Here is a 26,295-nt window from a genome sequence, read left to right on the forward strand (position 1 = left end):
CTCAATTCCATACAGACGAACATACACTGGCTCAGAAGGACGGTCTCTCCTGCAACACGAACACATTGCTAGCTGTGGATTCTCCACCTTATTCCATACATCTGTGGGTAAGTCATGTTTTCATCTGTCTGTCCACATAGCTGTCCCTCTCTCTCTCTCTGTATGTGTGTGCTAATCAGCTGCTCTGCATCTAGGACTAGGAAATGTGAGTGTCTGACTCCAATAGGCATGCTGTTACACGCTGAGAAACACACTGTAGCTGCAGCTATAGGTAAACACACTGACACACACAAACATACTATATTTCCTTTTGTCACATGTAAGGAGGGCTTGTGGTTGATCTGGGTGCATTGATGCTAAATGAGAAAGGAGACCCGAGGGAGTCATCCAGTGATAAATCAAACAGGAAATCTTTATGCTGGTAGGTGTATTTATTTTAGGAGTGTGTGTGTCTGTCAGTGTGTCATTTGATCTGTAATTCCCATGAATATCTGACTTGGATTATGCAATCATATCCATGTTTACTCTCTCCATTTTAGCATAATGTTGTACAGAATATACATGCAAGTGTGTTTTGATGTTTGCAAACCAGCAAAGGCTCTTGTAGGCATTGATTGTGTGTGTGTGTGAATGGTCATTTGCATCTGAGAGCAGCACACTCCTACTAGCGGAACGGCGGAGTCCTAAAGGTGCTCAAATCCCAGGGATTAGCAAGACGTCTTTGGCTTCAGCTGTCCCCATGGCAAAGGCAGCCGGTGGAACGCCTGTGTTTGAGAGCATCCTTTGTAAGCGGCAGGTTCTCCGCATTCATCAGCTCAATGGCTAACACAAGCATTTAATGTCAGTCTCAAGCACGGGGAATATGTTTCTTGAGAGGTCAAAGTGGGGGTTTAAAGAGGTGGAGAGTAAGAGGCATGGAAAACGTGTGGAGAGCTAAACTAAGCAAAGGAAAGGGAAAAATTTGAGTGCATCGACAAGTTTTCACAGAGAAATGAATGTCAAGAAGATGTTATTAATGGTACTGCTAATATTCTAAGAAGATTTCTGCATGTGGAAACTGGATTTGTAAGATTGCATGTCAAAGATCACCAGAGGAAACCCCACAGATTGGATTAGCAAGGCATTAATCTTAAATAGCATGACTCAGGAGGATGTTGTTTAGTTGTAAAGCCTGCGAGACATACAGTACGTAACCTGTTGGAGTCCTGCCTGTGATGCTGCTCATTTGACCAGGGGTTTGTCTATTGTTGGACATGAGAGCAGCTCTCACTATGGTCAATAATGTCCAGGGACTATTGACTGTAGCTGGGTTGCACCGTTTCTATCTGTAGATTTGTCACAAGTCAGCGATGGCACTCCAGAAAATCAACTTGAAAAAATGACGTTAAACGAGGAATCACACAGGTAACTTTGACAACGGCTGATGAAACACAAGGAGCAGTAAATGCACAAAGCTAGCTGTTACCACCGGTTTCCCCGTCTTTATGCTAAGCTAACCGGCTGCTGGTTGTAGCTGTACATTTACCAAACAGATATGAGAGTGATATGGATCTTCTCATCTATCTCTCAGCAAGAGATAGATGAATATGTGTATTAGTCAACTATGAACTATTCGTTTAAACATAATTAACATAATGTCGACAACATAGAGGGATAGGTGGATATTCAGATGCTTGGCCGCTACGTTAAGCTCTCTAACACCTTATAAAGCCCTTCAAATGTACTGCTTTATGCAGAATAAATCCCTGCTGGCTTAAAGCGGCCAGTCAGATTGAATCTGTGCAGTATTGACATCCCTGCGTAGCGTGAAAGTCAGAAGAGGACAACAGGAAAAAAGCCATATGTTTATCCTCAGATGGGAGATAGAACCCTGTGCTGTTAGAAAGCTGCAAACGGACCCAACAGCACGTGGGAGGATGCACGTGTAAATACAAGCGCACCTACACACAACCATGGAAATAATACTAGAGTGAGAACTAGTGCTTGTAAATATGCACGCCCACACAGCAGATTCAGAAAACTATCACCCACAACGGTAGCCATTTGCAGGGAGGTAAATTACTCCATTATTCTGGAGTGTCATTGATCCACAAGCCTTCCCGTTGTTATAGCAAGTTTGTTAAATTGTAATGACATGGGCCACAGTCAATTCGTCTCCATTTGTGACCCCCCCCTCGGCGTCGTAGAGCCTCTCCATTTCAATCAATCAGGAGCGACGCACATCCCTAATTCAGTCACCGCATGTCTTTTTACCTTCCTTCTCCTCTTCATCTTTCCCTCTCTTATTAGCTCTAGTGACCTTAATATGATCACAGTGATCACAGAGGGGCTTGTACTGTCTTCGGGTTAATTTAGCACAAGGCATTTTCCACAGAGTAATATGTTACAGCAAGGTGAAGGCTGATTGAGAATAAGATGGCTGATGGCCCTGGGAGAAGTGAGAGCGTGGGGGCTTCTCATGAACACACACACACACACACACACACACACACACACACACACACACACACAGACTAAATTGAAAGACAGGAGTCTGTTTACAGAGTTAATAAAAGAGGTTCTGGCAACAAACTGAAATGAGCATTAGGGAGACTGCAGCAGAGTTTACTCTCCTGGACTGCGACTGCCACAACTGAATGTCAATATGGTGTCTTTGTCTCTCTCTCTCTCTCTCTCTCTCTCTCTCTCTCTCTCTCTCTCTCTCTCTCCTCTATTGCCCTTGTCTTTTGCTCTCTGCCCTTATCTTCCGTCTCTGTCGCTCCATTGAGCACACTACAGCAGCAGGCCCCCGTCTTCGTCAGGAGCGGCTCGACAAAACGCCAAGGAAATAATAGAGGGGACTTGTAAATTCCCCACAGACACTTTTTATAGTTCCTTTCCACTTGCTCTGTTGCCTGTCAAAGCAGACAATGCCTTCACTAACAGGCATGTATTTGATGTGGTGACAAGAAAGTTAAAGCCCCAATCTGGAACTGAGTAAAGCACAAGATGTGTTGTGGTTTTTGATTCATTACTGGCACTAGCACTGTAGATCATTTGTTAGTTTGATTGCTAGATTGTTTACAAAAACATGTATGATGTAATTGATTAATGCAGTTCTTGACAGAAGCTAAACACTAGCTCTACATTACTTTCAAAAACGTGTTAGAGCTGCTATTATATATATTTTTATTTTATTAAATGGGTCAGTTACTTGAGTCAAATCAAACAAAGTAAGAAACGAAAAGCCTTCTACTATCGAGTCAAAGCTGCACGTGTGATGTTGTTTCAAAATATTAAAAGAAATCATCATTCTGATTCTGATTGAGTGATTCTGAGATCATAAACTTAAAAACATGCTGGAAGACACACTGTGAAGTGAAGCGTTTTGAGCTCTACGCGAGTTTCCTTTTACCACGCTGATACTGAGCTAAAGATACGCAGAAGTTAATTGTGAGAATCTTAGCCACATTAAATTATATATATTCCCCATTCTTACATAATGGATTGGTTGTGCATGTTCTATACATAATAAGATCAACTAAAGGCAGCATTTAATTGTTTATTGGCCTTTTGTGTAATTATTTAGAAATAGCTGTCAAAATGTCTTGAAGAATCCAAGAAAGTGTGCATGCGTGGGTGTGTGTACCTACTACAGAACAGTAAATGTGAGCGAACAAGCACAACTAAGATACAGAGTCAGAACCGAATCCATCGACAATAATATCTCTGCACGTATGAAATGTGACTGTGTGTGGATTGGTTGTTGCAAGCTCGAGCTCTCAGGCATCTAAAAGCAAACGCACCTCATTGGAAACTGATTTTCATGCTGCTCAGTCAAAATGCCAAAACTAGGGAGTGTGTGGGAAGCTTTATGCTTGACCCCCCCACTGGTAGTCAGTCTTCCTATCCAGGCATCATCTGACTGTGTATATAGGCCCGTTTCATCCCTCCAGGTGGGAATGGAGGGGGAGACGGCAGGCAAAGTCTCTGCCTGAGACTCTCATGGTAGTGGCTGATTGATCTTGTGTGTGTGTATGAAAGAAAATAGCACAAACGAGAGAGAGAGAGAGAGAGTGAGAGAATAGAGAGAGAGAGCAGAGAGAACTGGCGTGGATTAGGGGAGGAAAAAAGTGAGTCGTTAATAAACTTGTCAGAGCGGAGAACGGAAGCTGACGATGCAGAAAAAGTGTGAAATAACACTCATAAAGAGAATGAGAGCAGGAGAGAACTTTACTCTATTTGTGTGAATGTTGGGTTTTTTTTCTCTCCCCTACAAACAGATCTTTCTCCCTCTGCTTTAAAGAACAAATAAATCTGAGATTGAAAGAGAGAGAGGCCGAACTGGGGGGGTTGGTGGGGTGTGGGGTGTGTGTGTGTGTGTGGGGGGGGGGGGGGAGTACAGCTAAAGCATACAGGTTGTTGTTCTCACAGGGGAAATTCCTTTGGCGCTCCAGCCTTTTCACTGAGGCAACAGGCTAGTGACTTTGAACCACTCAGTGCTCCACAAAAGAAAAAGAGGTCCCTCCATTCTTAAGTTGGCAACCCGGATCCTAATTTACTATCCTCCCCCAACCCTACACACACACACACACACACACACACACGCACATTATTTCTTGACCGCTCTTCTCTGAAAAGAATACATATGGATGGAAGTCCTTTAAGTTTAAGTTCTCTAATTGGTCAGTCTGTGTAGCCGCCCAACCACAGCAACACAGCATGACATAAATACTGACCACCGCATCTAACGGGACACCACTAATTGCGGGGTGTCCATAATACTTAAGCTCCTGTTGTGATATGTGGTGGGTGACATCTTTTTTTTAGCCTGCTAACTTCAGCAGTCGCTTGTAATAGGTGGCATCGTTTCCATACTTGCTTTACTTCACGCTCTAGAAAAAAAGAAGAGGCTGAAAAGCAGGTCACACTCAAGAATGTTTGATGAAAAAAAAAAAAAAAAAGAACAAATGCTAATTCTATCAAGTTTTCGTGAACTCAAATTTAGCTGGTGGAGAGTGGATGGAAAGCGTGTCACACGGTGACCTGTGTCTTCTTGTCTTTTAGGCCATTTTGCCGGAGAGAGAGCCAAACCCGCCTCAGGGAGCAGGAGAATGGAGAACAACATGTGAGCGACCCATGCGCCACTGTCGACAGCATGCTTCGCCTCCTCCAGACCTTGGCTTTCTGCTTCTGGTGCTTTTTGCTGCTTCACAGGCAGGCTTTGGCTGACGAAGAGGCCCTCTTGGGACCGACGCCATCAAGAGAAAACCCACCTGAAAGCTCTTACTGGTCTCTTAATTTCCCTTCCTTTCTCTCACTACCCTTCCGCATCCCCTTTTATGGAAGCTCGGATGTGAACGACGAGGCTACTGAGTTGACCACAACCGCCAAAGGGCAGACGGAGCAAATCAATGGCTTGCAAGACCACTTCGGTTCAGGGGAAGAAAGCCTTTCGGAGGCCTCTGAACCATCCACCACTTCGAGTCAGGGGCTCCTAACCAGCGTGACAAAGATAGGTACAGGATCACTTCCCACAGGGACATCAGATTCTCCACACAGCAGCATAGCGCTGAGCGACAATGAAGCTCTTGTTTTAGACTCCTACTCTCCCGCAAGCAGTTCTATCAGAAACACTCCGGTCACCAACAGTCCCACCAGCACAAGCACTCCAGAACAAAATGCAACACATACCCACCCACCGAGGGGCATCGCACCAGCCACAACCCAACAGCTCCCAGAGGAACACACTGATAAGGAGGCTGAAGATTTTACAGAAAAGATCTTTCTGACGATAGCACCAGAAACCACAGTTCCCACTGCCTTGACATGGGCAGCAGTCCAAACCACAACAACCCCAGGACTGGTGGAGACCACTCTAACCAGCAGACACCCTCTGGGGCCTGTTACCCCCTCTACGTCTTCAGAAACCACGTTTGTCAGAAAACCACAAGACTCGACTTTGGGTATTACGCTCCATGCTGGAGAGGCAACAATGACAGAACTTCACCCCACTCAGAGCGAGGCCGATCTGGGATTCTCTGAGGCCAGGTCAGGGCCCGTGGAGGAACAGCCGGGGATAATCACCACTGCCATGGGGATCGATCACAAACTAGTGCCGGAATCCATAACAAGTACAACTAAGAGCCAATGGGTTAACTTTCCAATAGCAGGAGGTAAGCAAAGTTAAACCAATCAATAGTGGCTGGATTGACTATAGATGTGATCCATCATGGGCAAGCAGGTCTTAAGTGTTCAATAGCTGGCTGTCAAAAGGCTGCAGACCGGCTCGATTGAAGACATTTCTGACATGGTGAGTAGTCAAAGGTCCGTTTTGTTGAAAACCTGTCAACACATGATTACAATGATGGGTTGTGTGATGGAGTTTCGGTGCACCTTGCTCAGAGAGAGTACCATAAAGGTATAGTTAGGATTGTTTGATATAATGTGGTAGTCTATTACACTGTGCTGGTTTTAATGTCTCAGGCTCCTAACCCTGTGGACACATTTCGGCAACATGACAGCTTTCAGAAATGGGAGTTGTTGCACAATACAGAAATCAAAACCATGTACAACACAATGAAACATCTTTATTAGATTTCCAATGCTCGCTTCCCACGGACTTTGAATGATTCAATGAAACAGTCCCATCACACAGAGAAGATGGAATAAAGATTTAAGCATCAAAGTCTGTTGTGGATCGTTAAAAATCATTTTTGAGAGATGCGTTGTTGTTGTTGTTGTTGTTGAATAAGTTAATTTAGCATTTCACAATCGCCACCAGTGAGTCATTTGTACCAATCCAAAAAAAAAACAATTTAACAATTTTTAATGAGTTCCACTCCGACAGTTCATAAGCCTTTACCTCAGCGAATGGAATGAAAGAGTATTTGATGGAATGCTGCTCGACGGGTGTTTTGTTTTCTACGGAAAGGGACAGATGATGAGCTAAAACAGCTGGTTTCAGAAGACTTTGACACGACATTGAGGCAACACGTCCTTCTTCAAAGCCCATCCCCCCAACACTGGTGGCAGTCTGGTGTCTGTATGCTTAATGAGTTTTCACAGGAAGGTCCTGCTGCAGGTACAGACGCATTCATCATGTCGGTTCAAAGGTCGGGCAAGAAAATGATGAGTCGATTATTCTCTGCCGGGGAGGTTCAGTTTCCATCTGATAAAAGCGTGATTGTTTGGGTGAATTCATACACACAGTCTGCAATATGGACATTAATATTCTGCAGTTGCATATTGATAAGCTGATGTAAGACAATGCTGCCATCCCACCAGATGTCCATTAATATCAGTAAATACAATCTTTGAAATTTAAATAAGTTCATAGATACTCACACAAAGCATTATGTAAAAATAATAATGAAGCAATCGCACTAAAGTTAAAGAAAAATAGTACACCTGTTCCATAAATTCACCTCTTAAAATACACATTTTCTTAATGCTAGTACAGATTTCTCGTAAATCATCTTGGCTTTCTATTGTTTGAAACTACTTTTAGTTTACTGCTAGACGAAGTCTCATGTTAAGGACAATTTAGTAGCCGTTCAATCATATGACACTATCTTCCTCTGTTTTTGAGCATTGGAATTCTTTTTCATCTGAGATCAGCTACTGAATGGATGTTGAAATCAGATTGTTTTGTCAACTGCTGTTTCCAAGGCCGATATTCCCACACTGCTTATGCTGCTTGTATTGAAACTGGTGCTGTTATGTCTACAGCGCCCGGGTGTTGTGTCTGCACTTGTTTTCAGTTGTGCACCGTGTGGCGGCATACAGAAAAGAAAGGGGGTTTGGTCCGGGTGGGGAGGGGCTGCTGTGACCGTGTATCAGTATTCCAAACGCACACTCAGCGAAACCACCTCCTCTCCACTGGGACCATCCGCTCGCCAGTCTCTGTTCATGGATGCTGAACGTGCTTCTTGCCTTTTAGTCTCCTCCCTCCCTCCTTTTGCAATATTTTTTGCCTCTGTACAAACACATCCCCGTCACTTTCTTTCCACGGACAGACTTGTCAGCTATGGCTGCTTTGAAGGGTGAAAATGTCCTGACGGGAATCAGAGAAATCTTCTAGTCATCCAGCTGAGAAATAAAAAACGAATACAAAAATATGGTGCTTTCATGCACCCTTGTAGTCTGCTTGGTGTGGCATTGCGCTGGAGTCTCGCAGTGAGGACACAGGAGGAGACTTAAATGAAAATGAAAGCACGGCACCCCCCTGCATTACCATACATTATCCCAATATGAACATTCTATCTGTGTGCTGTAATGCACAGGGTGAATCACTTCCCCACTGGAGGTGTGGAACATCTTCACCACACAACCGAGTGGGTTTTCATTGATCGAGACAGCGTTTGCTGAATGTGGCGTTGCCCTTGAGGAGGCTGTTAGGTGTAACAAAAAAAAAAAACAGAAACGCTCTGCATCTGTGTCAAATTCTCTACTAAGGGACACTCCGAACGTCTCGTAGCAAGGGCAATGATGACAAGAGAGAGCGGAAAGAGCTGGGGGTTGAAGCTGAAGAGATGTGGGGGTTGTAAATGTAGGCTTTCTAAAGCCTCTCAGATAGCCACTGCTGTAAAATGTCTTCCAAAAAGCTTTCCTTTATCCTGCTCCTTCTTTCCCCTCCTCCCACTGTTCCCATTACTGTATGCTGTACTAATAGGCGGTGGCCAGACTAGACCCTTAACACACTCCATTACCTGCAAGGATATATTGTCCCTGTGATCCAGGCGCTATACACCAAACTGCTAAAGCACGGGCATTGACAGATTAATTGATTAAGGAAATGGATTTACACGGCAGAGCATGTGGCACAAATATCTAATGCCCCAGTGTAGAATGTACATGGGAAAGGGGCTTACACGCAAATCGAAAACTGTGGTGACTTTAATATTATGTTAATCTTCTGACTCATTTGGCCAGAGTCCATGAGTTTAAAAAAAATAATTGATGGATAAAGGCTGTTTGTTTTTAGGATTTCACCCACAGCTCTGAGGCTGAATTAAACGGAGTAATGCAAACATGCAAATATAGAACAATCTGGATTATTTCTCACCTTTATTCAGACAGATTTTTAAGGATAATGGAGTTTGAAAATGCCACAGATCCCTTAGTAACTCTTAAAACTGAGCCAAGTTAGTAACAACGTGATGCAATTTTGTGCAAGTACATTTGAGAGGCTATCCAACCCACTCCTTTTCTGTCTTATCACTCTAGGCTCATTGTGTTTGTTACCAGCCCATGTATTCTTTTCCAAACTCACTCGGGGCCTGCATAGATAACGCAGGCTGTAATGGAGTGCAACATCATCTTTTTTTCTGGAAGCTGAAGATAATGAGGAGCCTCTGAAACACTGCACACTGTGAATTACTACCACGCCATCATGGCCTCAAAAGTCTTGCCCATTGTGGATGCTACTTTAAATACAATTCAGGCTGTATCTCTGGATGAAACCGAAATGAAAGAAATATCTATTCATAGCCTGAAGTGAAGGAGGAAAGATTCTTCTTCAACTGGAAAAACAATGGATAGAACATCCTACTTTAAGGTCACGGAGGCTAAAAGAAATAATGTGTCTGTACTAGGTAAACAGTAAAATGGCAATTCAGCATGTAGTGTTGAGCTGTTCAATAAGTCAGATTACTCTGATCCCAGATTTTGCTTTGGAGACCTTTAAAAGTTACGATCAACTTGGGTGCTGTGAGCATGACCTAGATTATGCCGTGTGCGATAGTACCTTGCATGGCCTCCTAGCTGGGTTTTTTTCTAACTCATTATTCCTCCCACTAGCCTCATACCTCTGCGTCTTTTATTCATGTTAATTCTGAAGTTATAAACGAGCACTGCACCTGCTATCCCTGGCTTCATCACAGAGTCAGCTCATCAGCTTTTCCCCAACAGATTCACTCACTGAATATTGTCCCAAGTCTCATCTGGTCCATCATTCATTTATAACTGTAAACACACACAAATGCTGTGCAGAGGGCCGACTGTGAACACATACTTTGTGAGTGAACCAAAGGGAACAGAGAGTGATGTGGCCCTGTCTTGCAGTCAGTAATTTCTCTCCCACTCTGTCTGTTGCTTTCTTTCTTTCTCTCTCTCTCTCTCTCTGCGCTCGTCATGAAACATGTCTGAGGTTTGGATATGTGATGGACCGGGACGTACACACACACACACACACACACACACACACACACACCAGGATGTAAATGTAATTAGACTACAGAGAGCCAGACTACTGAGCAATGGATGACTGGCTACAACTAAGTGGGCGATGGCCAATCCATCTGACATAACTGGGTTAAGAAACATAGTCCGTCCATGTTCTGCAATGTGAAGCCTCAGAGATGCTGTGTGCAGAGAACACAGAGGGTTAAACTTTATCTTGGCACGCTCCAAACTGGCTAATCTGTTTTTTACTTGAAGCCACCGTGTTGTGTTCTTTAAATTGCGGTCCTGATCGCTTTGAGATCGCTCAGAGGTTAAATTGCATGTGTCTTCCCAGAGCCGCCCGGCAAAGAGGATAAGGAGGATGAGGAGGATGAGGAAGGTGTGGTTCCTTCAGCAGACGGGGATGGTGACACCGGGTTGGCAGACGTTTCCACGGCATCCACTAAGCTGCTAACGACGTACCCGCCACAGAGCACAGGTGAGCAAACAAATCCCTCGAGATGTAAACAAAAACTTGCACAATTGCATCAATGTTTCAGCTTGTGATTGCACTGCCATGCTGTTAGGAGGCACCGCTAAATGGACTGCAGGCTGTTTGTTTCATAAGCCGTCCTGTAGCTTTTTCAGTAGCAGTCAATCTGTCAGAAGGACGGGAGAAACAATTACCCTGCATCCTTTGCCTGAAGCCACTAATTGCTTCCAACGGGAGGAGAAAACTGCTCATTCAAGCTGTGATTTTGGAGCAGAAGAGAGAGGGTACAATGCCACGCGATAAACAAATATGTCTCTCAGCTACCCTAGTCATTGATCCCGTGACAATAGCTGCCTTTAAAAAAACTGAAAACAAGTATTGATTAAAGTGCTGGCCAATGACAGCAGAGTACTTTTAAATGAAGAGTTGCTGCTCACGTCAGTATTTGTCTTCATTCCGTTTTTTGAAATCTAGTAATTAAGGCAGGGTGGGAAATTGTTATTATAGATACTGTAGATAATATAACAATAGATGAAAATCAAGGCTGGCCATATTCTATATTTGTGTTATTAAATGTGTTTCCATCCACCTGTTTCTATGCATCAAATCCCATGAAAGTAAAACCAAGAATTTTACCATCTCTCAATACTTATGAACACACAAACCTACGGTATGTATCCTGTCTTTAGCTCTCAGCCCCAAACTCATTGGCTCTTACTGATGATGTAAATAATTAAAAAACTGCTCACCCACACGCACATACACATAGTATATTATATTATAGTAATTTACGAACACTACTGGGCACTGTAGTATTTAGCAAACATCAATCAAACAGGAGGTGTACGAGTGAGTGTTGACGGCAACAGAGCTCTGTATGCGGGATTGACTCAAAATAAAATACAGTGCCTCTGTTTATTAATGAAACAATGTTGTGCACCTTTAAGAAAAATCTAATAGGTTATATTAATCCCACTGTTAAATATCAATGTACAAAATACTACATATTATTCTATTTATTATGTATTAGTCCATCATCATGAACTTGACTTCTGGTAAAATATGTTAATTAAAAGATTCACTTTTAGCCCAGTTCACAGGAGCAGATTTAACCCACATTACCTCGCCTAGAATAGCAGACGTTGTCAAGTGATTTTCAAAAATAGATATGTCAAATGTGCCACTGGCTGATGGTGGAGCGCTTACGGATCTCTTTCTATCTTGGTGTGTCACAAGTGACTGAGTGAAACAATAATGTTAGCAGTCTGTCATGCCAGTCATTTGCTGCCTAAAGCAAAAGATCTGTTGTTGATAATATTGGCTGCACATAAAAGAACTTACGGCTATTGTACGAACTCTCCCATTTGCTTTAATGGACCCACATCAAGTGTTTTGGATGCAGATAAACCCTCCAAACACTTCCCATCACACACAACTGGCTGCTGCTCAGTATGCATGATATAACTTCTCCATGAGCTCCGGCTAAATTGCTTTTTTCTGAAGTGAGCCAAATTGAAAATGAGGCAATCAGATGACAACTACATGGAGCTCTCAGTTTCACGATGCAGAATCAACACGCAGCCAATTAAAGATGAGTGCGTGGGGCTGTTGCTCATTTAACATCAGAAGAATCATTCACCTTTATTACCTTGGCTGGTGTGACCTTTGAAGATTTACTCTTAAAACCCAAAGAAGTGAAGACATGAATAAAGCCCCAGTGCACTAATTGTGTTCCCGCTGAGACCGAAATGAAACCACTCCTCAAAATTAATGATTTCTGAAGCAAGTTATCTCATGTGGGTTTGCTCAGTTTCAGAAAATGTGTGTTAATTTATCTTTTAGACTGTGTGCTATCGGTCTGTAGGCTATTACTTATTAAGTGAATCATCTTAAGACAGCTCTAGCATCTTAAATTCTTTTGATTTAAGATATTCATAGCAATCAGCACTTATTAGCTGCGGGCTTTATGAAAGAAGGGTTGAAAGATGAATACTGCCATGTTGATCGAATGAAACTTAAGATGGTGAACATTGTGTTGCCATGCGAGGGTTAGCATTTTGCTGAAAGCACTGCTGTGTCCAATATTGACTCTCTTTTAGCTTAGCTTTTCGTCAACCAACTCCTGAGGGAAATATCTGTCTCTTTAGCTGTTAAATGCTCCACTATGTTCCCCAGCTAGTCGCTAACTGTGTCTGTCTGCCGTTTGTTGCTGGGCAGGTAGTGTACAGTCAGTGGAACTCTTATTCCAGGTCTTTAAAGATGATATTTTAGCCTTTTTTTATTCTCAGTTTATGTCCACCGGCACTTTGCTTTCAGGCTGTGTCTGTCTACTGTTGCTGTGCGTACTGTCCCTTTGCATGGTAGACTCGTTCCCACAGGAATGTGTCAGATGACCGAGCAGCATGCATTGGAACGTAACGCTCTGATCCATCCCTGTACTGCAGCCATCACATACCAAACCCTGTGCAGGCCGCTCGGCCGGCTGGCCGGGCAGCTCAGATGTGAATTTATCGACAAAAACATGGCACTAATTCAATACCCGTCACGTTTTCCGCTCGGCCCGACAGGCATCCAAATCATGGCCATCGCCCTGGAAAGTAAACAAATGGACGGACGAGTCATTGGCACAACAACGCTGTACTGAACCCCACCTACTTTATCAGTGGCCCTCACATGCAGAAGGCCTGCAGCTGTGTGTTTATTTTACACTCCAGCCTCATTTCCCACACCACTACGGTCTGTTTTGATAGGGTGACATTGTCAGTGCAGTGAGACAGTGCAGGTTTTTTTGGAGCACTGACATATTTAGTGACCTCATTTGAAGCTGCTAATGTTTCAACAAATCACCTCCGGGCACTTGTGATATTAAATGAACCACTGTGTTTATATAATTCAGTCCTTCCTTCCTGGCATATTAAATGTCAATATGGAACAGCATGTTTAGTCCAGTTGCTAAACAGACTTAGTGGCTGTACAGCCTGCAAGGTCCTGGCAGAGCAGCAGCCTGTGAATGTGTGGCACATCTGAATGTACTGACTGGTGTTCACACATATCTGCCTTATTCTCTTCCCTGCCATATTTGCTCATAACAACAGTCTAGTGTGGCGCTGAAGGATCATTATGAGAATGATGCACAAGGGAGCCATCTCAATAGCATTTCAGGTTTTTGCTATTCAAGATCCACCAGGGTTTAATTAAAAAACAGGGTATTTATGCGAAAACAAAGCCTCTCAGAAACTCTTCCGTCTTTGTTTTTTCCTCCTGTTGAGGACGTGATTAAGCTTCAAAAGACAGCTCAGGATGTCTGAAATAAATCTGAAGAGCAAGGCGTTGTTCAGCAGGGGTACTAGAAAACAGCAAGTGTGAACAGTGTAAACGCATGCAAAGGCACCGGTGGACACTCCAATATGAACACACAGAGTTAGTGCCATTTCGTTCTCCTCTGCTGCAGACTGTCACATCTTAACCATAATGGAAGCCGCAGCTGCCATACATTGGACCTATTTGAAGGGGGGGGGGGGGGCAGCAGAAAACATAAAGCATGGGAAGAGACTTGTAAAAATCAGGGCAGTCTAGAACAGAAAACTGCCCCAGTTTAAAAATAACAAACCCACCTATGGGAGTTTCCCCTTTTAGGAGGCAGGAAAATCATAAATAAAAGGAGCGAATTGGGGGACAGGGTGGGATGGGAAACACCAGAATACAACCCATAAAAAAAAACATTAAAAGACAGATGAGAAAGACTTAAAATAAAAATGCTAAACCACACAGATCCTGCTTTTAGTTATAGGAAACGAATTAGACATCGTCAATCTATACGCAAAGATGTAGGGGTTTTGCGGTGCTGATGTCTGCACATTTAAGTTCTTAAACTGGCACATAACATCACCACCAGATATAATGTATTCACCAGGCTTCGCTGGATGTATTTAAACCCCCTTCTTTTTCACTGTTGTACACAACAGCTACATTACTTTTGGGCTGTATACACCAGCAGTTTCTAATCTCACGCAGAAATGACACTTCAAATGATGGAGATGCTGTCAGAAGCTGCTCCTCTTCTGCGGCATTTGACAACCTTTTTCTTTTTAAGGGGCGAGGGGTTTTTAGCTGCCATCCTTCGACGGAAGGTCGAAATATGTTCATTTCTGTGGTGGAAAGATAGCGTGTGCGATGGGGATGTTTTAAGGTGGTGTTTTATGAAAAAACAAGGTCTATGATGTGAAGCTCGGAGACAAGGAGGCTGAAAAATGCTTGTCTTTTAGCCCATCTGTGAGGCATTATGCTGTGTGAAGCGACTTGTTCAAGTCATCCTCCAGTAATTGAACTACATAAACATGTATGGCGCAGATGAGCTTTGCAGGCGTCTCTTTTGATCACGCAAACACACATGGTTACCCCTTAACTTCCAAAGCTAAACCATTTCCTCTGCAGTGCTAAAACACATCTAAGACAATCATCATTAACTGTACTTGCATGGAAACTCCAGATGGCTTATGTAATGCAAGAGAAACCAGCTCTGTGGTTCTGAGTGGGTTGTTCTTTAACACACACACACACACACACACACACACACCCTCTGATTTTGGTCCAGCTCAGTATGAAGTTGCCTTCATACAAGCTTCTAAACAGGATTAGCACATTAGGCAGAAAGCACCCTTTCAGCTTGCTGGACCTGAGCCAATGTCTTCTATGGCTCAGACAGTTCGAACCTTTGATTAAATGCTTCTGTGCATTCTCATGAGTGGATGATTAGTATGCTTATAAGGGAATTAAAAGTAGATGATTACAGCTCATTTTAATTACTCATTCAAATGTCATTATATTGCTTATCATGCCAGCTATTCAATGTCAATTTGATTTTCTATTTTCTTTCCCCCAGAAACTCCCCTTATCCCTCTGGACACTGAAGACTATATGTTCAACCCGGTGGACAGTGACGCCACCTTGCTTCCAGACTGCAATAAAGAGCGCTCCGGGATCTGCTACGTTTCCGACACCTGGGACTCAACAACCTCCTCGGACGTCAAGCCCACACAAAACACCACTGCCACCAACCAATCCGCCAACCCCTTCCTGATCCCAGCTCCACCCATGCTGGTGCCGCTGTACACCGACTGGAACAGTGCCATGGCAGCTTGGGGCCTGGCCTGGGAGGCTCATGTGTATGGCGCCGGTTGCATCTTCGCGATGCTAACGCTAGCCTCGGCTCTCAATCTCCTCTGCTTGCCTCTACGATGCCCATCCGGCTGTGGCTACTTTGCCCTGGTCAGTCTGTTTCTACTAGCTGCTGGTGGCACCAGATCTTTCTCCCTCCTGTACGATGCCTACGGCCACCAGGACCGCTTACCCTCTGCAGAGGCCTCACTGATACTCTACGAGGCACCGTTTCCCTGCTTGACTGCAGCATTCGGTCTGGTTTTCCTTCTACTCTCCATGCGCTCGAGGATGCAGCTCTCCTACTCAGCTTTCCAGAGACCCTGTTTCCTGGCCTGCCTAGTTGTCGTGCACTTTGGCGCTGCATTCGGACCGGTGACATTACTGAAGCTCTACCAGCAAAAGCCTCCCCTTTGCCTCTTTCTTTCACTACTCTCCCGTGGGACCTTTGTTGCACTGGCCACATTTCTGTCTGCAGCCTATTTTGTGTTCTACATCTACGTTCGGGCAGATTCAAAGCACATCTACCACCTGAATAACACGTCTCCAACACCTGCTGAACGTTACAACCGCTGCCCCTTTGCTGAGAGCCGGGACTGGGACCGTGCAGCTGTAACCGTTTGTATTTCAGCACTGTTTTGTTTAGCATGTGCAGGACTGCAGTTGTATGCAATGCTCAATGCTATGGGTGTTGCAGGTGGAGAGGAGGTCTTCCACCCTTGGCCCTGGTGGGCTTTCCAGTTTAGCTGCAGACTATGTGAGCTTGGGGTTTGTCTCACCTTAGCCTTGGTGGTAGCACAACCAGTCTACTGTTCTGACCACCTCCCGTCAGCAGGAAGCTGCTGGACTGAACTGTTGGCGTCCAAGTCGCCCATCTTGCCTGGGAGCTACCAATGGACCCTGAGCCAGCAAGAGAAGCTTGCAATCGTTGATACCGTTAGGCTTGGAGAGATAGAAAGCCTTCCTCTTTACACTCTGGTGGATGAGAGGCTCGGTAGCAGTCTGAATGGCCTGGACCTCCTCTACCACAGCAACCGGGCCTTGGCATACCGAGACCTGGACTTGGATTTGGACTTACAGGGTTCAAGAAAACCTGAGGATGGAGGATGCGGAGAACCCTCAGGTGGATCCTCGTTTACCAGTGACTCCACCACAGACCTGAGGCCACCTTCGCCCATCAACCTGCGTCGCAGTATAGACGAGGCACTCTTCGGTGAGGCCCTATTTCCCATGAGCCTCTTTAGCCCTGCCAGGCCCATTCGCTGCAGTGATCTATCCATAAACAACCACTGTGCACTTCAATGCAACGGCCTCTGCGATCCTCTCTCAGCCGACCCTGGACTTTATCGAACCTCTTCCTGCGTGGAGATGGCCTCGCAACCCCAGCCCTCATGCGCCCAATCTCACGGAGACACAATTGTAGGTGCTCCACCATCTCCCTCCCTGTCCTCATCCTCCAGCTGCTCATCTCCTGAACGTTGGAGGGGCAGCTCTTCCTCCTGTTCCCTCTTCCGAGAATCCTTCGGAGGCTCCTCACTGGTCCTCTGTCCGAGCCCAGAGAGACGCGCTCAGCAGCTTCTCCAGCAAGGGGGCACGGGCCATATGGCATCCTCTGGCCACCATGGCCATGCTGACCCACAGAGGCACTATCATACACTGGGTGCGGCCTCACAAGAGAGCCTGGACCTGGACATGTCGTCTGAGGCAGACCGCTCCGCGCAGGAGGAGTTCATCGGTGTTTGCAGACAAATCGATGCTTTGAGCATCTGCAGCGAGACTATTGATTTATAAAAAAGGACAGTTTGGTCAAACAGTTACATAGAAGACTTGTTAAGAAGGATGTCAGAAGGGGGACTGTCAAGGTTTTTTACAGCCTATTTGGTAGTGCATGGTAGCTTTTGCTTGCACCATAAAACCTATAGCTGCCAAGATAAAGTTTTGGGAGGTTTGATGAGCTTTCTTATGTGGTAATTAGTGAATGTCTACGAGGGTCTAAGTGCCAAGAATGTCAAAAGCCAAAAGGTCATTTCTAAGTTTTACATGTTTGATTAAGGCTGGTGAAGTTTGATACAGTCAAAAGAATAGTGACATTTTACTGAGTGGTGATAACAAGAACTTATTTGTACAAATGTTTTTATTGCATTCCAACATTCCAAATAATAGTTCTGTACTGTGACTAAAATGAAGCACTTATTACATACTACTGACGTCTTAGGTTTTCAATTTCAGCATAACATCATCATTGAATCTCATGTTAGATAAGTGGGATTGCTATTCAGTTTGTTAAACTGTGAACTGTCCATATACCACTATGCCACGCATCTTACTTGCAGTTCTGATGCAGCAGTGCCCTCTACTGGAGAAGAACGCACACTATGTTACCTTATCCTGCAATTATTACCACTGGACTGTGCTTCTACATACACTGGCAGCATCTTCTATATGACTTGCTTACTAATTTATTTATGCTCAAACATAACTTTGCTAAAACACATTGTTTAATAAAGTGTCTTTTATAAAAAATGTGGCTTATTTTACTTAAGGTTTCGAAGTGACGTCCAATGCGACTTTGCAGCTCATATTCAATAAGACATAAGTCCATACATGTTTGATTTATTTATTCTTGTTTTATCATATTGAAAGCAAAAGCAACACACCTCTGTTGAGTGTTTTTACTGTAAACATGTGCTGAAGTGATATTCCTCAAAAACATCCCAATTGGTTTTCATGAATACCGAGTCTTTTCTGTCCATCTAAAAAGCCCTTCGCTTATTGTTTTGGTTGTTGGTTGCAGAAGCTACTGCGATGTTCTGGCAACGGCTTCACGATATCCCGAAGCTGAAATAATAAAAAACTGCAGCACAAAAAAATAAAAACAAATGTAAACCTAACATCTCACTTTATGACCATATTTGTGCTTTTTAGATGGACTAACAGAACCCAGTACTTTACAAATAAGACATTTCAAATAAAAACCTGAATTATCTCTTTAGATGGGAAACTGAATACAAGCAGCAGTCATTTCAAACTGGATATAGGTATATAGTTCTCCATATATTTTCATGTACATTTATTTTGCAATTTTGTCCAATTGCAAGGCTTTTTTTTCAGCCATCTGAACCCTGTGCAGGGTAAATACATTAGCATGTTAGAGGAATCAACTCAACTCTTACAATCTGGGAAATTTTATTTAAAAAAAAAAAAAAAAAAAAAGAAATTACATCTGGCCAAAAGGACATCCAGTATGAAAATAATAGAAAAGTGGACTCCTACATAAGCTGAATGATAAACACAAGCAATGCCGTTTTAAAAGGAAGAAAAAGGGTCGAGAGGGAGTGTAGCATTCATCCATCCCCGTTTCAAGGCATACCTCTGGTAGAAAGAAACACATGATCTAGAAAGAAAACAAAACTGGTAACAGAGAACCAGGAATGAAGTGACTCGGTAACAAGAGAACTTCTTGCGCCAATTTTGGTTTTCGAAATTACAAAAGAAAAGTGTCAAGAGGAAGCGCAAAGACACTTGGCAGTATGTATGCAATTACAATAATGCAGAATATAAATACAGCCGTGTTTGGCTTAGTGAAAAAACAAACATGCATATCAAAACACTTCATGCGCAATTCAAAGCCCCCCCCCAAGACTATACAGGTTTAATATAAAGTTTGATTTATCTAAAAGTATTCAAATTACGGCGGGGAGAAATAGTCCTCATTTCGAACTATTCTTGATTGATGCAATACATTTTAGTTTTGTTTTTTTCTTCCAACATACCTGATCTGGTCCCTTCCATGCTCAACATATGAACACTACGCACTGAAATGGGACATTGATTATTTGTCAAGATGTCGTAAGAAGGGAAAATGAACACCCATAAATGTTAAGCGGGTCTGGGTTCGGTCTATTGATTGCAGGGAGACACTGACGGATACAAAGTCAACGGGATACATCGGCACGGCCAATATCTCCTACCTCGGGATCCACAAGACGGGGGGGGGGGGAGTAACCAATATGCGCCGAAATATAAACAGCTACTGTTCATTAAGTAGCTTATACCTTGAATGACCTAAAAATGAAAAAAACAAACAGGAAGATTGCCATGAAACACCAATACACTTCACATAGAGAGACAAGTGTTTTGTCTGGTTTTTCTGTACGTACTGGTGTGTTTAAGAGCTGGGATGTGAGAGGCTTCAGACGTGCTGGTAAACGTGGATCCCCCCCAAAAAAAGCCAGATAAGATGCTGATGTGATTTGCACCATGGCCGTTTTACACCCTCCAACATCAACAAGTAAACACAGTGCGCCTTCACCTTCGTTGCCCAAAGACACATCTTTAACTCGATCACTCAGCCAGGCACACGCTACCCTTGGTTCACCACGCACGCGCACACACAGTTCATCCACGCATGCTAAATTGGGGTCGGCTGCGTACTCGAGATACAGGTGTGTCACTCCGAAAAACCCTGAATGCGCCGCTTGTTGAGTGCAAAAAAATCCCAGGTGTTCAGAGAAGGAGTCGGGTGTCGGATTTGAGGATTCTCACTTCGCTACTTGTGCCTCGTTCCTCCCAAAGAGCAGCCGTCTGGGATCAGCGAGAGAGAGAGAGAGAGTAACGGTGGAGACGACGGAGGAGAGGGCAGAGAGGGTGTAGTGGGTGGTGTGTATTTTAGCAGAAGTGGCAATTTTAACATTTTGGTCACTGTTAGACGTGCACCGATGAGCTGCACTTCATACCCCTCCCCACCCCGCCTCAGTAAAGCCGCTTCTCGTAACTGTGGAGGCAGAGAAAAATCGGGAGAGAAATCAGCGCCTGCTTGAACGTAAATTGAAAGTATTGCTGCAACAAGTACGTTAACTGAGATTCACTTTATGTCAGTAACTTGCACTGGTTACTGGTTTTCCGAATGCATTTAGCAGGAGAGAAACTAGCATTTGTCCTTTCTGATTTGCTGCATTGTCCCTTCTTTCTCTCAACTATAGAGCAGGCTTATTTCCCATTGGAGCATTTGCCAACGCATCAGGAAGAACAGTAATATTGGAGCCACACTGTTTCTTAGCAACGTAATGATGAAATCCTCTATGACTGTCAGAGAGTTTCCATTCCTGCTTCTGGGACTGACAGAAGGCATAAGCTCCTCTCACTGCAACAACAGACATTTTGTTTCTACCACAACAATTCAGTCCCAACTTCTTTTTCAAAAGGAGGCTTTGTTGTTTCTTTGTGCATGATCCCTACAGAGGACACAAAGTAAAGACTGTCTTGTCCCAGAATAAAGTCTTCTCTCTCTTTGTTGTACTTACGAGTGGAGTCCATGAACACCTCCCTCCACCTGCGCTGACATGGTCCTCTTTTCAAACTTCAGCTCTCCGGAGTACATCATGGAACTGCGGAAGATAGAAAGCTGATAAAACATAATGCACATAAAAAGTTAACAGTTGCTTTTACAACCAGTGGCTCACACGCTTTACTCACCGAAGGACAGAAAGACTCTTTGCCCCGATGTCCTGGCAGCCATGCTGGATACCAGCTATCAGGTAAGGTACAAACTTGTGGATGGAGCCCTTGTCCTGGACTGAGCCCGATACACCCTGGGCTACCTTCACGTTGTCGCCCTCACTGTGGAAAGACATGAATCAATATTCCTCCAGTGGAATCACAGCATTTAAAATCTCTTGGAATTTGGCTTTTCACTGCCTCGAGCCTCCCACGTACCTGAAATAGCGTTTCTGGCTGCTGGTGCTCTTCTCCATAGCGTCCAGGGAGCCCATTCCGCGGTACTTCTTCAGCCGCACACCGTCTGAGAAGAAGTACTCCCCCGGAGCCTCGGTGGTTGCCGCAAGCAACGAGCCCATCATCACTGGAGTGGGAGACGGGAGAGAATTATCAGTGGTCTTTTATTACCCGATCTAACAGCATCGCTGCTGGGAAGACTATCAGACAAGGCCTTCTTCTCCGTGTCATGATCTTTGAAGCCTCACCGGTCGATGCTCCGAGAGACAGAGCCTTCACCACGTGGCCCACGGTCTGAATGCCGCCGTCGGCGATGACTGGCACGCCGAAGCGCCTGGCGTACTCGGCTACCTTGTACACCGAGGTCCCCTGGGGCCTTCCACATGCCATGACTAGAAGATAGGAAAACACATCCAACATGGCCGCCATGGAAACAGATCAGTTAAAAAACAAACAAAGCCAGATCAGCCCTGCTAGAGCAGCATCTATTTAAGTGAGGACTAATAGAGTTATTTTAGGTTCAGCGCGTCTCCTCCGAACGTGACCCAGTCTGAGCACGAGAAGCGGGTCCCCATGGTTACCCAGAATAAGGCCTTGGCAGATCACCATGACAACAAGGAGGGTCTCGGGGTATTTATTTTTAAACATTAGCAACGGATGGCCTTTCCTTAAGGGTACAGCTAGTACTGATGAGCTACAAGCTCAGGACTCAATTCTCATCTCGCCTTCGCGTTAACGAAAATTGAGATGAATTAAATTTCCGGTACTCGTGTTGTAACGGTGTTCAGGAGATGAGGCGTTGAGCAAAGAAGGGTGCGTTGCGTACCTTCCTGTGTGATGCAGATGGAGCCGCAGCCCATGCCGACTCTCAGAGCATCGACACCAGCATCGATCAGGTTCTTGGCCTGAGCTGCTGTGACCACTGTCGGTAAAAGAAGAAGAAGAAGAGGAAAAAATGTGTGCAAACTATTAGATTTCGTTGGCATTATAAAAGGAGGCTGGCAAAAAAAAGGGCAACAACAACAAACTCACCGTTTCCTCCCACCACTTGCAATTCTTGATACTTCTGCTTAATATAATTGATCATGTTGATTTGATACACCGAGTTGCCTTGGGAAGAGTCCTGGGGATGTAAAAAAACATTCATGAGTTAAGTAGACTGACATGGACCCGAGAATGCATGCAGTGTGTGTATCATACAGGCATATTTCACAGGCAGGCAAAACTCTGTTCTTCCTACTTAACATAACAATACCTGACAGAAAGTTTCCACCAAGTTATAGTATGCCGAGTCATGGAATTTCCACCCTATGACCGTACACTCTCCCTTGTATCACTTGTCATCTACTGTCAAAAACAGTTTCATGTATTTCTAGGTGACCTCTGCTCAAACAAGGACCTAACGTTGGTCCGTGCCTCCTTAACTATCGAATCACTCACCAGTACAATGACATCCACTCCGGCCTGCACCAACAGGTCCAGTCTGTATTTGTCGTCGTCCCTGGTGCCGATGGCGGCGCCACACAGCAGCTGTTTGCGTGAGTCTTTCGAGGCCAGCGGGTAGTCCCGGTTCTTCTTCAGATCCGTCCTGGCAATAATGGCCACCAGCTCGTCGTTATTATTTACAATGGGAAGCTTGCCTGGTGGTGGAGAAAGTTAAAGTCGAGGTTATTAAATTGCACGAGAGTGACCAAAATCTGACTAGAAAAAGCTGCCGTCACACATGACCTTCTATTCACCTTTTTTACTCCGCTGCAGAATGTCATTGGCTTCTTTTAGGGTAACACCGGCTGGAGCCACTACCAGCTCCTCCCTCTTTGTCATGGCCTTGGAGACGACAAGCAAGAAGCAAATCGAATGAGTGATGCCAACGCAAACATTTGTCAACTGAATCAGTTCCCTTAAAAAGAACATGAAAACACACACCTCTTCCAGAGGTTTGCCGCGGTCTTTCTCAGACAGGAAGTCAATGTCTCGGGAGGTGACGATGCCCACCAGCTTGCTGCCCATTTTGCCCGTCTCTGTGATAGGAATACCAGAGAAGCCGTGTCTTACTTTGGCCTCGAACACGTCCCCAACTGTGTGGCGCGGACTCATCACAACTGGGTCTGTGATAAAACCCTGCTCAAACCTCTGGCGACAAAGAGAAACCAAAACCGAATTATTACCAGTATTATTTTTTTCTCTCCCCTCTTTATTTGTGCAAAGCAGCGCAAAACATCACACCAAGACACACAACAATAAGTACATGTTAATCAGCAAATACAAAAAAACAACTAACAAACAAAACATACACACACATACATACACACAGATGGAAGATGATTACCATAACCTATATAGGGACAGCACAAAATAACGAGAGGTCAAGGTATGGTTCATGCGAGAGTCAAGTTACGTTGGTTAAGGTTTGTACTTTAGTGAAAAACATGTGGATTCATCATCATTATTTACCTTAACCTTGCGGACCTCATTGGCTTGGAATTCTGGTGTGCAGTTGTGGTGAATGATGCCGATGCCTCCCATAAGCTACCGAATAAAACAAAATTAGAATTTCAGAATTAAAATTAGGCAATAAATGAAAAATTGGCGCTCTTTCTTAATAGCAGTTTTGGCACAGCGGTGTCTTACCGCCATAGCAATAGCCATAGCCGACTCTGTGACCGTGTCCATGGGGGAGGAGATGAGAGGGGTCTTCAGTGTGATCTTCCTGGTCAGAGCCGACGTCAGGTCCTAAAAACACAAAGAGAGGTTATGCAGAAAAGTTTGTTTCTGTAGGTGTGCACATGAACCACCAGGGGGCAGACTAAACTTGGCAGATTCAATATAATAATAAGATGCATGGGCCATCAAAAAGTGTCCTTCCTCTCAGGGACAGAAAGCCAACAGTGTTTGGGAAAAAATAAAATGAGCCATACCACCGTATCTCAGAATTTAACATCTTACTGATTCCCACAACCGCCATCCCCGCTATTGTTATCTCCAACTGTGTGTGTGTGAAAATAATGACATTCTTTGCACATGGGAAACCAGCAAATCGAGTTCTGTGGTGTCCAAGCTTTCCTTCCTTATCTGAGCCAGACATAAACTACGAGGGCTTTTCTCAAGGGGTTCACGGCCAAGTCAGGACAAAAATCACCAAACACCAGGTCTCCATTTAGAGAGAGCACAGCTGTGCACTGACCTGCTAAAGTTAGGACAGCGGGTCAAGAACATCGCAAAGACGAAGAATTTCCCACAACACCTCCACGCACATGCGGCCCCTCTTCATGTCACCTGACACAGAGCGCAAAAGCTCTGAAGTATTTTACAGATTTCTGAGTCGCTGTGTGAATATGAACTAGACGATTCAAAGTTGCGACAGAGGCCAACTGTGGAAGCATTCGAGGTATTCGAGCTTGAATAGACTCACTATCCTGTGGAAAAACTAGGGCAAGGCAACGACTCTGGAGACAACCAGCCCATGACAACATGGCGAGGCAGACAAGCATCTCGCACAGCAGCGAGAGCTCTCTGTAACTGAAGAGAGGGGGGGGGAGATTAGATACATTAAATTAAAGTCTGCAGAGATGGACGAAGCAGAGGAGAGGGATTTCATCTGAAGCCCAGAGATTAACTCTCCCGTCATCTGGCGAGAGACGTGGATGAGCAACCAACCAGACGAACGTAAACACACGGGTGAGGTAGCAGCCAGTGGGTGACCACATCGGGCAAAAATAGCAGGGAGAGAAGAAATGATGCAGACGGTTTATAAATGGACAAAAACAAGACTGTTTTTGTAAGAGCTGCCATTCGGAAATAAGGTTGAGGTCTGGGAGTAGAGAGGCTTGTTTATAGTCAAATGGAAAAGAGAGTCCACTGGAATAAGGCTGATTGTTCAGGACGCGGCTCGGCCAAGGACGGTCTGTCTGCCGACACTGCCGCATTAATTATCATGAAGGGGGTGTGGAAGAAACCGAAGAAGTGATTTGATTCGTCTTTCAAAATACCCGGCAGAGTCTCTCCTCAGATGCGACAGACACTTGCAACAATCTCCTGAAACAACCAGCGACCTTTACGGCCTTTTGTATTCTCACACATGTCCTTCACACGGAGGTGTACTCACCACTTCGTCTGAGGTGAAGTCGATGAAGCCGGGTAATATCAGGAAGTCACTGGAAGACATAAACAAAATGTAGAGTAAGGGACCGGCGCGACTTTGCATGGCTGGTTGAAAGCATCCTTTGAAAATACCAAGAGTTAAAGAGTTCACGTTTAAAACAACATGGATATTTGTGATATATTCTGCCCAACATTTCCAGGACAAACAGAGAATTGAACATGTTTTCTTATTCCTACATTACGTGTCGCTCACAGGCGGAATTGGTACTATTGAACAAGACTGCTTAAGAAAAGAAAACTGTAAGACAGGTCAAAGACTAACTGATTTAGCTTTAAAAGAACATTCAAATTCAATATTTGTTGGACATATAATCAGCCTGATCTCCCTCTACTCATTTCCTTCTGTCTAACAATTTCAACTGGAACAACGCTACAGTTTAAAGCCTGCAACCTATTGTTGGATACTCTTATGTTCCCAGAATATTACTAAGTAGGGTAGTGAGTCTAGTGACTGTGTGGCTGGGTCACGCTGCATCCTGCTACAGTTGATCTCACTCAGCTCTTGGACAGTATAAACACACGATGAGCAGGTAGAATGATATGAGTGGGGGTGCAACAGCGAGACACAGGAATGGCGTGTTTGTTTTTCAACCAGATTTTTTTTTTTT

General features: G+C 44.4%; 2 protein-coding genes across 5 annotated transcripts in view; one reads left to right on the plus strand and one right to left on the minus strand.

Moving 5' to 3' along the window:
• Window positions 1-18,449, plus strand: prrt4b (proline rich transmembrane protein 4b). Of its 2 annotated transcripts, none has more exons than XM_031858961.1 (4): window positions 1-107; window positions 5,047-6,155; window positions 10,499-10,642; window positions 15,519-18,449. In XM_031858961.1, the coding sequence occupies exons 2-4, from the start codon at window positions 5,138-5,140 to the stop codon at window positions 17,582-17,584; spliced, it is 3,228 nt and encodes a 1,075-aa protein (XP_031714821.1). In that variant the 5' UTR covers window positions 1-107; window positions 5,047-5,137; the 3' UTR covers window positions 17,585-18,449. The 2 variants fall into 2 exon arrangements, with proteins under 2 accessions (XP_031714821.1, XP_031714822.1); XM_031858962.1 differs by having other exon boundaries at window positions 1-103.
• impdh1b (IMP (inosine 5'-monophosphate) dehydrogenase 1b) overlaps window positions 18,395-26,295 on the minus strand; it is a 15,658-nt gene continuing 7,757 nt past the window's right edge. For all 3 annotated transcript variants that reach the window (XM_031858964.1, XM_031858963.1, XM_031858965.1), the window contains 13 exons: window positions 25,632-25,680; window positions 24,158-24,259; window positions 23,981-24,055; window positions 23,453-23,659; window positions 23,266-23,353; window positions 22,967-23,166; window positions 22,559-22,649; window positions 22,353-22,448; window positions 21,775-21,918; window positions 21,509-21,653; window positions 21,269-21,412; window positions 21,097-21,180; window positions 18,395-20,567 (listed from right to left, as the gene is read on the minus strand). In XM_031858964.1, the coding sequence (XP_031714824.1) occupies window positions 20,546-20,567; window positions 21,097-21,180; window positions 21,269-21,412; window positions 21,509-21,653; window positions 21,775-21,918; window positions 22,353-22,448; window positions 22,559-22,649; window positions 22,967-23,166; window positions 23,266-23,353; window positions 23,453-23,659; window positions 23,981-24,055; window positions 24,158-24,259; window positions 25,632-25,680 (1,447 nt within the window). In that variant the 3' untranslated portion in view covers window positions 18,395-20,545. The remainder of the gene's footprint in view (window positions 20,568-21,096; window positions 21,181-21,268; window positions 21,413-21,508; window positions 21,654-21,774; window positions 21,919-22,352; window positions 22,449-22,558; window positions 22,650-22,966; window positions 23,167-23,265; window positions 23,354-23,452; window positions 23,660-23,980; window positions 24,056-24,157; window positions 24,260-25,631; window positions 25,681-26,295) is intronic.

The sequence above is a fragment of the Anarrhichthys ocellatus genome, unplaced genomic scaffold (assembly GCF_004355925.1).
Source record: "Anarrhichthys ocellatus isolate YVR2014 unplaced genomic scaffold, GSC_Weel_1.0 scaffold21, whole genome shotgun sequence".
Taxonomy (NCBI): domain Eukaryota; kingdom Metazoa; phylum Chordata; class Actinopteri; order Perciformes; family Anarhichadidae; genus Anarrhichthys; species Anarrhichthys ocellatus.

Coding starts and splice junctions, on each gene's coding strand:
- prrt4b (XM_031858961.1), top strand. CDS start 5,138: ATGCTTCGCCTCCTCCAGACCTTGGCTTTCTGCTTCTGGTGCTTTTTG. Junction 6,156..10,498: donor TAACTTTCCAATAGCAGGAG/GTAAGCAAAGTT, acceptor GTGTCTTCCCAG/AGCCGCCCGGCAAAGAGGAT. Junction 10,643..15,518: donor GTACCCGCCACAGAGCACAG/GTGAGCAAACAA, acceptor TCTTTCCCCCAG/AAACTCCCCTTATCCCTCTG.